At 39.8% G+C, this 15,455-nt stretch overlaps 2 protein-coding genes across 32 annotated transcripts in view; one reads left to right on the top strand and one right to left on the bottom strand.

The window, feature by feature from the left end:
- Positions 1–293: 293 nt before the first annotated feature.
- LOC111594335 (E3 ubiquitin-protein ligase RNF25) lies at positions 294–2,889 on the top strand. Its single transcript, XM_023307581.2, has 3 exons — positions 294–440; positions 539–610; positions 674–2,889. The coding sequence occupies exons 1-3, from the start codon at positions 433–435 to the stop codon at positions 1,767–1,769; spliced, it is 1,176 nt and encodes a 391-aa protein (XP_023163349.2). The 5' UTR covers positions 294–432; the 3' UTR covers positions 1,770–2,889.
- An 861-nt stretch (positions 2,890–3,750) lies between these two features.
- Positions 3,751–15,455, bottom strand: part of LOC111592244 (microtubule-actin cross-linking factor 1) — a 98,192-nt gene continuing 86,487 nt past the window's right edge. For 12 of the 31 annotated variants that reach the window (XM_030222663.1, XM_030222664.1, XM_030222653.1 and 9 more), the window contains 15 exons: positions 14,863–15,088; positions 12,841–14,800; positions 12,607–12,781; positions 12,303–12,362; positions 11,473–11,517; positions 10,929–11,000; positions 10,549–10,723; positions 10,363–10,480; positions 10,076–10,305; positions 9,889–10,006; positions 8,103–8,290; positions 6,465–6,738; positions 6,205–6,400; positions 5,432–5,521; positions 3,751–4,754 (listed from right to left, as the gene is read on the bottom strand). In XM_030222663.1, coding sequence (XP_030078523.1) covers positions 4,613–4,754; positions 5,432–5,521; positions 6,205–6,400; positions 6,465–6,738; positions 8,103–8,290; positions 9,889–10,006; positions 10,076–10,305; positions 10,363–10,480; positions 10,549–10,723; positions 10,929–11,000; positions 11,473–11,517; positions 12,303–12,362; positions 12,607–12,781; positions 12,841–14,800; positions 14,863–15,088 — 4,069 coding nt within the window. In that variant the 3' untranslated portion in view covers positions 3,751–4,612. Of the gene's footprint in view, positions 4,755–5,431; positions 5,522–5,715; positions 5,782–6,204; positions 6,401–6,464; positions 6,739–6,873; positions 7,053–8,102; positions 8,291–9,888; positions 10,007–10,075; positions 10,306–10,362; positions 10,481–10,548; positions 10,724–10,928; positions 11,001–11,472; positions 11,518–12,302; positions 12,363–12,606; positions 12,782–12,840; positions 14,801–14,862; positions 15,089–15,455 lie in introns of all 31 variants that reach the window. The other 19 variants (XM_030222676.1, XM_030222655.1, XM_030222671.1 and 16 more) reach the window with 6 other exon arrangements.

Raw genomic sequence — 15,455 nt, 5'->3', positions numbered from 1 at the left:
GCTTATAACTTTATTATATTAAAAAATTATACATGAGTTGAATCTAAGTTAACATTCCTCTAACTTGCTACATTTCAAAAAAGATCTAAAAAAGATTTTTTAAGTGTATGCTAATTCAAATTTGGCGCGTAACAAACATTTGTATAATCCCTAGCGGTTTAAAGTCATTTTCATTCTGTTAAGACAGCATAGTTACTCAAACAGACTGTTAAAATCTACTAATACTCTTTACAGCTACCCCACACTAGATGGCGCACCTTCCAGTGTCAACTCTGTGTTAACGCTCGTCGTGACTGGTCGTCGGATAAACGTTGTACTGCGATTGCCGAATTTTAGTTGTTGTTGTCAATCGCAAAATTTTTGTCTCAATCGATTTTTTATTATATATTTAAGAAAATAGCATTTAAAGACATAAGCAAAAAAACAACGAACATGGATGGGTAAGAAGACATAGTTAAATAGTAGTATATTATAGTAATGTAATGCTTATGCATTTGCAAAAAAAAAACGATGTTGTTTTTCTGTATTTCGTTTGCAGTTTGCTAGACGAGGAATTGGAATCGCTAGAGGCGATTCTCATGGACGATGTGCGCATTGTACGAGGCGCCAGGTAAGACTCACGAATGTGTGAACCCCCTATTTACTACATAGAGTAACTGTTGTTAATTTCTAGTGGCGCTGTGGACATCATTGAGACAACGGTGCTGCCGCTTACTGGCGAGGAGGATGAGCAGAAGTATATTTGTGTCACTCTCCAGGTGCTGCCCCCGCCTGGCTATCCGGATGTGAGTCCAGAATTTAAGCTGCTACGTCCCCGTGGCCTGGACGATGCCCGACTAGAAGCCATACGCAGTGCGTGTGACGCAAAGATCAACGAGTCACTCGGTCTGCCAGTCGTTTTCGATTTGATCGAGGTGGTGCGCGAGCATTTGACCGGCAGCAATTTGCCCAGTGGTCAGTGCGTCATCTGTTTGTATGGCTTTAGCGAGGGCGATGAGTTCACACGCACCGAGTGCTTCCATTACCTACACAGCTATTGCTTGGCCCGGCATTTGAATGCGCTGCGTCGCACTTTCCAGGAGGAGTTCGAGAAGTTACCCGCCTGGCTGCAGAAGACTGCAGATCCTTTTCAGGCTCTGTGCCCCGTCTGTCGGGAGCATATACGCGATGAATCAGACAGTTTGAAGTGCGCGATGCCGCCTGCCGAGCTGGAAAATGCGCCCGATTTCAAAGTGACACAGGAACTGCGGCAAATGCAGCAGCATATGTCGCAACTCTATCTGCAGCAAAAAAGCCGCGGCGCTATCATCGATGCAGAGGCTGAGGCAGGCACAGTCATAGCCATCGAAACGGAGGAGGATGTGCGTCGGCGTCGAAGTCGCGAAGAGGCCGAGGCAGCTAAGAAGCTGGCCGGCACGGCAGAACCAGCTAGCAGCACAGCCGCGCAGGCAAAGCCAGTAGTCAGCAGCTTTGCTCCTGTAGTGCAGGAGACGCAACGTGTGCTGCCAGAGCCCACAAATAACAACTATCAGCATCACAATCGTCGACATTATCGCGGTGGCCGGCGACATCACAATCACAATCATCACCATCACCATCATCATCATCGAGGCGATGTGGCGCAGAGCTCTGGCACAGCAGCTGGCGGAGCTGGAGGAGGAGGAGGAAGTGGCGGAGCTGCTGCTGCTGGTGGAGCTGGCAGCGGTGCCAACTCTACAGGCGGCAAACAGCCAAAGGCGCAAACTGCCGGCAGCGGCCATGCCAGGTGACAGTGGCGCAGCACTTGGATGCTGCGTCTAACGATTCTAAATGAAATAAAAGACGCAGCCCTGATGCTAACTATACCAATGCCACAGCTGTTGCCCCTGCTTCTGCTTCCTCATCTGCCGCCCTGCTGCTAATATACAACACACACAAAACTCTACCCCATACTTCAAGACCAGCTCCTAAGCTTCTGTTTTTGTTTTGTTAACTTTTTTATTTTTGTTTAATTTCGTCTTTAGTGCAACACTCGATTTCTGTGAAAGCTTGTGCCAAGTGTTTGGTACAACTCCTGACGGATTGCTTTATAAGGCTGACTGAGCCAAGAGGTTGTCTCAGGGGCTGATTGATTACTCAGACATTGAGAGAGCTTTTGGCTCAGCTGCTGATTGATTAATTAACTTATCTTTAGTTTAGCTGTATGGCAAGCGTGGTTTACAAATATCAATTGATCTACGAATCTATGTATATTTATGTATTTAGTTTTATCTTAGATATGTATATCTATATTTGTACTTGTAATGGCTGACAAAAGACTTGCTGCAATTATTGCCAGCGATATTATTAGGGGATTCCGTTGTAATAGATGATAGTTATTAGCAGCACCAACTGGCAGCGCTGGCGTTGACGTACACACACACACACACACACACACACACAGAGTAATTCACATACACAGATACACACTTTGATATTTACTAGAACGCATAAACTGCAATCCGCACTTGAAACTTTAGCATAAATGTTTAACTCGTAACTCCTCCCCATTCCCTGGTAACTTTTCTGAGACAGTAATAAGCACAAAAGACAAGAAAATAAAGACAATGATAAACAGACATCCCCTAGGCACGATATCTATAGTTGTGGGCATGTCCTCCTATTAGCAGCGCCATTCTAGTCACTTTTTGAGATGACAGAACCGGGAAATTACAAATACATAACACTAACTAGCAACTATATAGATGTATACGTTTGCATTCAAATATTTAAATGTCTATTTAATTAAATGTTGATGTATAAGTCAAGAAGGCAAAAGCAAAAAGCATGCAATTCATGCGGTTTGTAATGCATGTACTACGAATACCAAATTTCAATGTGTCAAAAACAAAAAGCAAATACGAATACAAAGCTCTCATAAATTAAATAAATAAATTCAATTCCATAATAAAATACTTTCTCTGTGATTTATTTATAACAGGTTAGCTTTTTAGACTGGAGCAAATGACCCTCCAAATCTTTTCAGATTTGTTTCAAATATTATATTATATGGCTATTAAGAGTCTTTCCAAAGATCGGCATTAAAGATATTTTAAAATTTGCTTAAAAATTAAATTAAAGCTATACAAAAATCGGTTGTTGGTCAAATTTAATTGAAAAGTTTCCCAAGGGCCTTTATTGTACGGGGACAAAATGACAATATTCCATAGAGAAGAGAAATATGCAGCTGAAGTACCTACCAGGCGATCTGAAATCACAAGTGCAAAAATATCAGTGCATACCCGCATGGACACTAATGTTGTTTCAGAAAATGTTAGCAGTAACATAACAGCGGCTGTAGCTGTTAAACTAACCAACTTAACAGTCGATGAAGAACTATTTTTCCTTTTGAATTCCGTCCAATTGGAACGTTCGCTACCAATTGGAGCACTGCAAATAGTTGTCTGAAAGATCAAATTGTTAAAAGGTTATAAAGAAAACAACATCATATTTTGTTATTAATATTTTTTTGTAAATGTTTATTTCACGTTTGAATTGTTTTTTAATAGAATTACAAAAAACGTTGAATGCATTTCTCTCGTTCTGTATAACAAAATAATTTAGTATTAGTATTATACAATATTTATATAAAGGTTCTGCAGGTTTTTATCATTTCGGTTTCACTCTATTATATTAGTTATATGTTCCACTTACAAAATGTATGTGTGTTTGGTAGTCTTATTAACTAAATATTAATTAAACTTATAGTAATGACTTTTAGTATTTAATTAAATATTTTTTTGTTTTCTTTTCCTTTTATGTGGCTTACGCGCTTCACTTTTACAATTAGTTTTAACAGAACAAAATCAAATTTTTACTTAAACTTTCTTTCATTTCTATTGTGTTTACTGTTTTGGTCGCACACAACTGCCACGCCCACAGCTAGAACACGCCCACAAACTGGCGATTTTGTGAGCGCGATCAGAGACTGCAAGAGCTAATGACAGTGCGCAACGACTATTACAATACAATTCGAATGTTTTCTTTTATAATTTTTTTTAATTTTGTTAATTTTTATAATTTTTGTTTCATTTTTTCTTGATTTTTTTTGTTTTCTTTAATTTTTAGTTTTGAATTGCCTTAAAGCACTTGGAGTGTATTTTGCATTTTATATAAGTATATACAAATTATAAACTTGGAAATCCATATTTAAGTATAACTAGTAAATAGAAGGCATTAAATATTAGTAGTAGCAAAAGGTTCTCATTTTAGTTAGTATGACTTGTCGTGTTTAGTTTTCTCAACTTTTGTGTGAATAGCTTTTTGCTTTACTTTATAACGGTTGCTATAAAAACTAAATTTTGCTTTTCTCATTTTTTTGTGTGTGTGTCTTTTGCGCTTTACCAAAATTTGCAATATTCTCGACGCTTTTACATACAAATTTTCATTTTTTGTATTCGTAGCGTCCTTTGAACTGGTTCCTGTTGCTACATTTTTTACATCAATGTAGTCTGAGTCAGATGAGAAGAGAGTCAGGGGGCAAATTCACAATTTGGTTGGTTAGTTGAAAGAACTTCAGTGCGTGGTTAGTAATTTTAAGAATTGTGTTTTCTTTTTTTCTTTTTAATTTTAATTGGCAACTGTTGCTTCCGCCTTAGAGCCGGAACGGTTCGCGTTTCTCTGTAGGCGTGGTGCCGCGCGATGTACGCCGCATCGTCGAGCTGAACGTCGGCTCCGCAGAGCTCTTGCGCGGCGTTTGCATACCCGAGGGCGTGGAACTGCCGCTAATGTTGCGCCTGTGAAAAGCATATCAATGATATATGTGAGAAAAGATATTCCAAATATTTTTAAATGAAAGTAGAAACTTTAACAATTGAACAGTTAGGTAAGATAAATATATATAAACAATAAAAGCTAACTTCGGTCTACCGAAGATTGAAGACCTTGTAGAAATGGGTTTATATTCAACATATTTAGAATAGTTAGTTATAAATCAAATGGATAATAGTATTATAATTATATAATTATAAAAATGTATTTTCTATGATTTCAATAGGAAATTATAATACGCTAAAACATTTTAAGTCTAGTTTATTTCCTTTTAAGTAAATATTAATTTAAATGGAAATAAAAGTTGTGTGTTTCACTTTGAAGCAGAAATTCTTTGGAGTTAGACGGAGCTCTCGTATATAAAATATTCTTCGCAAGGTCATTTAACAAAGTCAAACTTAAAGCATTAGTCGAACTTAGAAGTTAGAAAACGAACGAGGCGCTTGCAGTTTGACATGCACTGGGCTTACAATAACGGTAACAAAACTAGGAACAAAAATATATTTGCAGTATATAATATATAGAAATTATAATAATTACTTGCTACAATTTGCTGAGATAATTTCTACTGTGGATATATATAGATATAGAGCACTTTCTCTTTCTATATATATATTAAGTTTACATATATATAGAACTTTACCCCAAGCTGCTTGGATTGGCAGACGAGTTGGTGGGCGATGATGTTTTGGAATCGTTGAGGGGTATCTTAACCGGTATCCGTGATGGGCGGCTTTAGTATATATGAATAGTTAGCATAAGTACAACCATAACCGAGAGTTTATATACTATTTTGCTACTGCTTAAACTAGCTTGAATCTTATTAACTTTAACTTATATTTATGGAATAGAAATCATAATATAAATATAATATATAATGATATGTTTAGTATTATTTTTGTTTTTCACTTTTTTATTGGGCATTACCTAGGTGGTTTGAAGCCGAAGCCTGTTAGTGCTGGTATACTGGATGATCTACTCATGCCTCCATTGCTGGTATATTTTGTTTGTTTCAGGCACAAGTCGGTATATTTTTTTGTATTTTTTTTTGATGTTGCAGTTAGTTGCATTCAAGCATTCAATTTCGATATGATATTCAAGCCAATTCGTTTTGTAAGTTAGCGATTCAAAATTGTTTTTTTTTTTTTGTATTTTGAATGTGTATTTTTTTGATATAAGCCAATTTGTTGTGTGAGTAGCATGTTGATTAATGAGTTTCGAGTATTTGTTGAGTATGTTTCGGAATTATTTTGGTATTTTGTAGGTATTGTTGTGTGAGTCAAAAGTTAATGCAGTAACCGAAAATATTTTTAAAAAAACAAATAAATAAATTAATAAAATTCAGGTGTTGATCAAATAAACCCCCGCTTTACCCCAACTGACGGAATAAGCTTTTTTTGTAGCTCGAACTCTTACCTTGTGGGCGCTGGACTTGCCGAACCGGATGCGGTTTTGCGTGTGATAGTGCTGATGCCGTTGAGCCGGCTGCCCGGTGTGGCTGCCGTGGTTACGGACAGACGAGCCGGACGTGGCGTGGTGCCGGTGCCGGTGCCGCTGATGGTGCTTGTAGCGGATGTCTTACGCTGTGGTATGCGCGAGGGTGTGTGATCGTCTAACAAATTTGCAAGAAACAGATTATAATAGGCGTTGGATACTGGACAACTCAAGGCACTCACCTGTGCTGTCTAGCGAAAGCGTGGAGCCATGTCGCGACGGAGGCTTGGAGCCTTGTCTGCTTAGCGGGCGCGAGTTGGGCTTGGAGCCGGCACGTGAGCCTCCTGGCGTCAGGCCCGTGCGTGTGCTCGTGTAGGTGACCTTACGCGGCGTGTAACGGCCCGAGGGTCCACCATGGCTGCCCTCATTGTCGCTGAGCGAATCAGGCGTGCTGGCCGAAAGCGAAGACCGTGATGGTCTGGACATGGGTATAGAACGTACTGAACGCTCGCGTACCTGACAGGAAGGCAAGAAATTAGATGTTAGAATTGTAGGGCTAGGGGTATTTTTGGTGGTGCCCCCTGCTACTGGCCCTGTTGCCACCTGGTGCGGTTTACTTCCGTCTGCTTCCTCAGGTCGAGTTCGACTTACCCAGTGTGTGGTTGGATGACAATGAAGCACGTGTGGACTCAGTGGTACCGAGCGGCTGGTATTGCAGCGCACGAATACTGTGCCGCCGGCGCCCATATGTATGGGAAAGGCGCATGGGACTTGGTCTTGTGCACGGATTTTCTCAAATATTGGCATTAACTCGGCCAAGTGCTCATCAGCTACATATATAGAAATAAGTTTTTTTTTTGGTTGGCATTTTGCTCTATATGCTTATAGCTGACTAAACGGAATATGATCATTTAAGCCAACTGGCCTCTATATAACCTAATCAATGCCTGCACATAACCTCAAAAGAAACCTAGCCTCAGGGAGCGCAACTGCACGCACACTTAGATAAGATGTAGCTAGCATTTAACTCAAAATAAATGACGCAGCGAAACACAAAATACAATTGAAGGATTAACAAATAAATATATATGTAAAAGATATATACGATATGTATGTAGTATAGCAACAACAATACGTTCAATACGATAAATATATATGTATATAGAATTATATAAATTCTCATGCACAAAAATCAAGAGTCGGCGCGACGCAGCGGCAGCAGCGAGCGAGCATGTATTTTTTAACTTTTGCTTTTTCTTTTTTTTTTTTTTTGGTATTTTTATTTTGTCAACAACACACACAATAAACCCAAAACGAAAGCTCAAAACTTACCTTTCGGATAATCGGATAAGCCTAACAAGGGACATACATTAGAGTCAGGGAATATTAGTTCAATTGATCGAGTTCAATTCTGAGTTTTCGAGGCGTGAGCTTGACTAGCTCATTATCATTACATAGTTCGGTTAGTAGACTTTAGACGGTCAGTTATTCAGTTGTTTGGACCGTTGGATAGTGTTTAGTTTATGAACAATTGACAGTTTGAATAAGCCATCCAAGCGAAAGCTAAATATATCGATAAATAGTATCGCTTATGAATTGCTGATCAACTTTAAATCGCTCTTGTGCATTTGGATTTCGCAGTAGAGAGGATTACCTATAACAGACTCATTGCCATCGTTCACAGATCACTGAAAAAGTTCTGTGATTGACTTCAATTATTCGCTCAATTGAACTTGTTCTGAACCACATAACTCTAATATACGGGATTAGTATGGGGATTATGAAAGGGATTCTCTTCTCTTTTTTTACGTATTTTTTGTTTTTGTTTTTGATTTCTTTTGATTAGTTAACCCACATCTGAGATAGGTTTGTTGATTTACCTTTATGATGGGACCCTGTCCACTCATATATGGCGGCAAGTTGGGGCTACCGGCGCCATTTTGCGAACTGTTGGCAGTTTGGGCAGCATTGGGCGTGGAACGTCTGGACGTAAAGGCGGCCATGCTCTGTGAGACGCCATCGGCCAATATGAATTGCTCGCGTAGCTCAATGTTAGTGCGTCCCTTGGCTGCTCCGTTAAATGCCGCGAAATATACCAAATGGTACATACATATATATACAAGCACGCATATACATATATATATATACACATATATACCAAGCACGCATTTGTTTGTTGTTGTATTTTTGTACATATAACAACAATAACAACGAAATTTTGTTACCGCATGGTATTTGTCACAGTTTTTTGGTTTTGGTTGTTGGTTTTTTTTGTGGTATTTTGGTGGTATTTTTTTGTTTTGTCGCAGGCGAGTGCATGTTTGGCGTGGATAGGCAGGCGATCGGGCAGCGCAAGCGGATTTTTGTGGCACACATGTACGTGTTTATATATATATATATATATATTGATTTATCGTTATCGATTTCGATTCAACAAGAAATCATAGAAAAAAAAACATTTGAAAAAGAAAAACGGGGGAAAACATAAAAATTTGATTAGTAAAAACGAAAAACGGTATACAAAATATTAATACAAAAAGTTCAATTCAAAAATTGGAAGCACAACAAACAGAAATCAAATCAAATGTACGAGGCGTGACATGAAAAAAATACAGTTACAGCTAGGTACAGCCGACACGACTGTTAGTTAACAGTATGCCCAATTGTAGCTAAGTGAAGCAAAGAGAAAATACAGCAAAAGTAAATGGAAGCATGCACTAAAATGTACTAAGCAAGTTTTTATATTGTTGATCAATGTTTTGGTTAAGGTTAAATGCTACGCAATAGGCTTAGTGTTTCTCAACCCAGTTAACGAGAAAATACCAAATAAGTAGATAAATACAATGTGTGGTATGGGAGGTAGGAGAAAACGCAGAATTAACATTTATAAAAGCAACAAAATTATGAGCATGATGAGGCCTATATTGTGAGCTTAGGTGTGGTTGGGTTTTAGGATATTTTTTGGATTTTTTATTTCGCTGGGTTATTGTGTGTATGAGAGGCGTCAAAATTGGCGCTGGCTAAATGTCAAAAATTCTTCAAAAATAATGCGCTCTGTTATTTGTTTTTATTTTTTTTTATATATATTTATTAAAGCAACTTTTCAACCAAACAAATTAATGAGGTTTTCAAAAATTGTGTTTTTTATTTTTAGGTTATGTTTTTGTTTTGTTTTTTTTTTTCTTTTGGGTTCATATGCTAGTTATATATTTTTAGGCACAAAAGTTTGATATTTATTTGTTGGTTAAATGACCATATCCGTTTGGTAATATTAATATGATATATTTGTATGTTTTTAAAAAAGGTTTAGCTTGTTTTTAAAAAAAAATTGTATAATTAGTTGTTAAGCACAACTGTACCTAAGTCGATGTATGTGAATTATGAGATATGATCAAAAATGGGTTTGTAATAGAATGATGCATATACAATCTAAGGTATAGACAAAATGCATGAGCTGAGATGGGAATGGAATATTTATGATTATCTTTTTTATATTTTTTTTCTTTAATGTGGTATGGTGGACTACAAAAAGTTACACTAGAAATAATATGCGATTAATGTTTGAAATTGAACAAGATTTCTTGATAATTTTCGTGTGATTACGTGTACAAATTATATTCATATTGAAAACGTTTGTGATTAAGAGTTTTGAGTTGTGCAACTTACCGCGACAAGGATCGTTCTTCTGCAGGAATTCATCCAAAGCAACCCAGCCGCCGCCCACGCGCACCATCACAGTGCTGCGAAGGATGCGAACCAGGCGTAATTTCTGGGAATCACCAAACTGTGAAGAAACAACACAACAGTTAAGATCTGTTTAACATATGCAAACTGGAAGTTAATTTGGACTTACTCTATATTTGCCTTCGCCCACTTGGAACACACGGAACTTTTGACGGCACGTGCAGAGCATGACCAAACGTTTGACTTCATCGTGAATTTTATCTGAATCTGTGGCGGGTTTACGTTCCTGCCAGTCGGGTCGCAGAGCGGCAATGAACTCCTGCCAATCGATAAGACCCTCGCCATTGCGATCGAACAGATCCGCAACGGCCTTCATTTCCAAACCCGACGTATCGAATTCTGTTCAGAAAATGCCATTAGAAAAACTCTGAGAGCTAATTTGATTTCAGAACTTACTTGTGTTGAGTATGCCATCGATAAACACATCCCGCGGTATCATGCCATTATTATCCTTATCCATTTTACGGAACAAATCAGTCAAGCGCGATTTCTTGTGGTTCATGTACTTGAGGAACTACATGAGGTATGATATTTTCGAGTGTTACTGATTGAACATAGGTTAGATCATAACTGGTTACTTACGCGCTTGCGCCAATCATCCCAGCTAAAGTTACGAGCACGCTCCACATCCTTCAGATACATGAGATGCTCATGAAGTAAGCGTTGACGCTCCCATGACAGCATCCAGACATCGCGCCACTTGTTCCACAAGAGCTTGGCGCGTGGTGAACGGAATTCCAATTCACCACCATTGGAGCTGCTTGAAAATAGTTGACAAGGATCAGTACAAATTTAAAATATCTTATGGGAAGCAGAGTACACAATGAACGAAAAGAGAGCTCAACTACATAATGCTTAACATACACAAAATACTTAACAGAGCATTTAGCTAAGCGCACAGTTTGAGCTGCACTGAGCATTAAATGATGAGTGAAAGTTCGATCGGTCGGTCGGTCACTTACCTTGGCGAGAAACGTGGGCCATAGTGCGGCAGGCGATCTCTGTCTGGCGTATCACGCGTGGGCGTAACACGACTGTACAGCCAATTATATTTACATACATATGTTTATAAATAAATATTTTTTATATATTTATATATATATATGTAGAAATATTGATTTATTGATGATGCAGAGCAAATATTTAAGCAGCAAGATGCATAGAATTTGATATGAGGCAACGTTTACGTAGCGTGATGAAAGTAGAGTCACAAAAAAGAGACAAAAGAGAGAGACAAAAACAAAAACGATCAAATAACGAAACAATATAAACAAATACAAAATTACAGTACAAAAAAAAAATTGGCAATAGTATATATATTTATATATATGTATACACAAAATAAATAACATGTCGCAGCATTTCCAAAAATAGTGTTGCATAGAGCCGAAAAAAAAGTTTTGAGAGTAAACAAAGGAAATTTCATTGAGCATTTTGAAAGTGCATGCACAGTTATTTCTTGAAACCATTTAACAATCAGTCTAGAGACTCAGACTATTAACTCACCTGCCCTTGCGAGCGTTAAGTCCTTGATCGCGCGAGCCCTTGAAGCTGTGGAAGAGAGTAAAAGTCATATATTAGACAAGTTATACTACTCCTTAAGGTTGGGAGAAAATCAAAATAAAGCAACAGTTTTAGCAGCAGTGTTGAAAGCCGGGTGCTGTGAACGAGGCGGTGTGTGTGCGAGATGTAGTGAATAATACGTGGTGTGGTAAGTGGCAAAGAATACTAACTATACATAGATAAGTTAGCAAATATGGCTACATACGGTATTATTTATATTCAGGCAATAGTTACAAACTATTAACCTTTTCAAAAATATTAAATGTAGATTTGCTTGGGATTCATTCTAAGTTCTTAATGCCTTTTAGGGCTATATAAGGTGTTATTATTATGACTACAATAATTTTGCAAACCGTTAGATAAGATTGGCTATAGTTATATAGTTAAGGGAGAAACGCAAAAGTCAACATTTCGAAGCTCATCTTAAAAGTGAACGTGTTTAGCTTATCTTTGTAATTATTGGTAAATGGTTTGTAATAGAAATATGCATGAAATATGGATTTGTATGTAGGTTCAGCAAACTTCGTATGTTAGCACATTTTAGCGCTACATAGAACACGAAATAACTTAAGGTTATAGTTAAGCAAATGATTGGCTGCTATTTGAGTTTTATAACATGTTTAATGTTGCAATGGTTAAGCTAAATGCAAACTTTAACCAGTTGGTAATGTGTGCGTGTGTGAGAGAGTCAGTGTTGGTAAGCACATTCGCCACTTATTTGTTTTTTTTGTGGCTTGCAATATATAATGTAGAGTATAAAGTAGCTGTCAAACCTTTGACGTCGCAGCTGACCATCGGGCGACTGTTCACGCAGATCGTGGCTGGAGCCACGACTACAGTTGTATATATATATATATATATTGAGTAGTTGTTGAAAGGTGTAGAGTATTGTTTTTTTTTTTTTGTGGTATTTTGGGTAGACGATAGGCAAGAGTTTGTGTGCAAAACGTTGCAGGGGAAAATATTTGATATTTTTAGCAGTAAAATTGGTGAAAAATTGCAATAAAAAATAAAATAATAAATAAAAATAAATCTTTCGTATATACAAAAATTTGGGTGCAACTTTATAGTACTCACACTGGAGTTTTGCCGCTACGCGAAGGTTTGCGAGCGCCAGGTGGCAGTTGACGTGGCTTGCATGCGCGATCCACTTCGTTCTGGCGGCGTGCGGTGTTCTCCATGAACTCCTTATGATCCTCAATCAATTTCTCCACAGGGGGTATCTCATCCGGCAGTTGTTCATGTTTTAGATCTATGGGAACGAAGAGACATTAATAATCGACCATATAGATACTAGTCTGATTAACTTACTCAATAGCGTGCCCTCAAGTCCGCTGAGCCAAGCGAGCAACTCTTCAATGGTATCATCCAGATCCTTGAGCGATTGCAAATGCTGTTCCAACTTCGACTCGCGGTTGATGGCCCACTGACGCACCTCCTCCCAGCGTTGTTGAATGATCGATAGCCAGTTCTTGATGATGGGTATGGCATCGGGATAGGCTTTGCTAATTATCACCTCTGCGTACTCAAACGTTTCGGTCTTCTCACGCTCGCGCACGCGCAGATCACGCATGAACTCCGTATGAATCTCCATCATCTCGCGTGAGATCTTCTCATCATCAGGTGCATTCTTGGCGTAGCGTAGCTTATGCTCCGCATGATCCAGCCAGTCGAACAAAGCCTGGACACTTGCGTTAAGTTTCTCAGCATCCACCAAAGCGACTTGGAGTCGCTCTCCGCGCTTGCCTACGGCATTCTGGACCTCCTCCCAAATGGTTTGCAGCTCATCCAGTTGGCGACCCACTTCAGGATTGTTGCCCGAACGCTCCAGATCGCGACCAGTTTTGAGCACGCCTTGCATTTGACCAGCTCGCTTCTGCAGATCCTGTTCAATGTGTTTGTGATGCTCGCACAAGCCCTGCACCGTCTCTAAATCGCCATGCACTGGTCCGTTCTCATTGAGGCGACTCTTGGCCTTCTTTAGCCAGTCAAGCAGCTCTCCAAGAGCATCGCTAAACTGTCCAGAAAGCAGCAAGGCTTCCTCCAGTTTGCGTTGACGTTCAATGCTCTTCGACCAGACACGTGTCCATTGTTCCTTGAGTTCCAATAACATTTTATCAAGCACAGGGCGATCGCCCTTCGGTGCACGTTCCATGAGGTTCTTGCCGGTGCGCATTGTTCCATCGTACACTGACTGTTTGGCGCCCAGCTGGCGATGGGTTTCCTTTAGTTTGCCAATATATTTCTTAATCTTTTGCGGCTCCTTTGAAGCGGTGGCTTCTTCGATGATTTGATCTAGCACCTGCTCAGTTTCCTGAAGGTACTGCATCATGCCATTCCAGGCATCATTGAACTCACGGGCCTCTTTGTAGCCATGATCCAGAGCACGTGTGCGCTCTGCAGCCTTGCTGACAACACGCTCCCAGCGATGTTGTACTGAGACGAGCAGATTCTTGATAAGAATCACATCTTGCTTCTGGCTGAAGTATTTGAGATGAGTGCCCTTCTTGTCTAACAAGAGCATGGCCTCGCGATGTGTGCTCACATCCTTTTGGAGTATCTTATGCTCCTCCATCTGGGCCTGAATAGTCTCCAGCACGCGCGAGACAGGCTCAGCATTTGTCAGCTGCTTCTCAGCCTGAGTAAGCCATTCGACAAAGGCTTGCAGAGTCTCATGGAATTCGGTAGCCTCCTTGAGAGCAATTTCCAGCTTAATCTTTTTATCTGATGCACGCGAAACAACTGCATCCCAGCGCTGTTTCAGTGTGCGCAGCGTATGCTGCAGATTGCTAGACGAAACCTTCATCTGATTCTGGCGCTTAATGTACTCCTGGCCCTGCGCCTGTATTGTTTCTACCTTAGGCCTATTCTCTTCCAGCTCATTGTATACTTCCATGAATCGCTCCAGCTGCTCGGTCGCTGTCTCTGGCAGGCCACCCACAGGCTTACTGGCACCAATCACGGCATCTACATCACCTAACCAGCCCAAAATGTCCTGAACTTCAGCAATGTAGCCTTGAGCCTCGCGGAGAGACTCCTCCAGCTCATGCTGACGATCGCTAGCCTTTTGCAAGAGCTGCTTCCACTCGTTGTTCAGCTTGCGCAGTTTCTCCTGTGTAGTGGAGGCTTCCACGGAACCCTTCTCAGTTTCAATTAGCTGTCGTCCGGCATCATTGAGAGTATCCACCGAGTTCTGATGCGCCTGTATATCGTTGGCCAACACCTTAAGCTTGGCCAACTCAACTTCGAGCAGTTGTGGATCACCAGGTATCTGCATGAAATATTGTGTGTTAGATTTTGATTTTTTCAGAGGCTATATCTTGGCAGACTTACCGGCTTCAGCTGATCCAATGTGTTGTCTGTCTTGTTAATCCAAACCAACAGCTCATTGAGCGCATGTTGGAATTGACCCAAGTGGAGCAACGCATGCTCCAACTGCTTCTGGCGATCGACCATTCCACGAAGCAAAGCTTCCCAGCGGCGATTGACCACGGACAGTGGCTCCCTTATTGATGCCGCCTGCTCTGGCGAAGTGCGTTCCGTCAGTTCCACAGCTTGTCTGTAAGTAGTTAGCGAAGTATTAGCACGGGTTATTTAAAACGGATATTTAAAATGCAGACAGAACAACAATAACAATTATAAGTGGCGTCTTGCCAGTGCACATGCATTGGTAATTAAGGAACCGCTGGTTCCGGTGGCTTTCCGGCGTAAATCATAAGAAAACATGCATAAAGCAAATGTGACCTGACAAACGTGAGATCTTGAATAACAACTCAAAGATTACAGATTTGAGATCACAATTTAAATATCACCAATCGGAGATCACAGATCGAAATCATGTATCCAAGATCATAAATATTACATTACATATCGTAAACCAAAGATCGCATATTCGTGATTAGAGATCACAGATCCTTGATCACAGA

The sequence above is a fragment of the Drosophila hydei genome, unplaced genomic scaffold (genome assembly GCF_003285905.1).
Source record: "Drosophila hydei strain 15085-1641.00,03,60 unplaced genomic scaffold, DhydRS2 tig00000060-arrow-pilon, whole genome shotgun sequence".
Lineage (NCBI taxonomy): Eukaryota > Metazoa > Arthropoda > Insecta > Diptera > Drosophilidae > Drosophila > Drosophila hydei.
Note: the sequence above shows the minus strand (reverse complement) of the source record. Positions and strands in the feature narration are given on the sequence as shown.

Bases quoted from the DNA above. Each gene is read 5' to 3' on its own strand.
- LOC111594335 (XM_023307581.2), top strand. The intron at 611-673 runs GTAAGACTCACG...GTTAATTTCTAG, and splicing joins CGCATTGTACGAGGCGCCAG to TGGCGCTGTGGACATCATTG.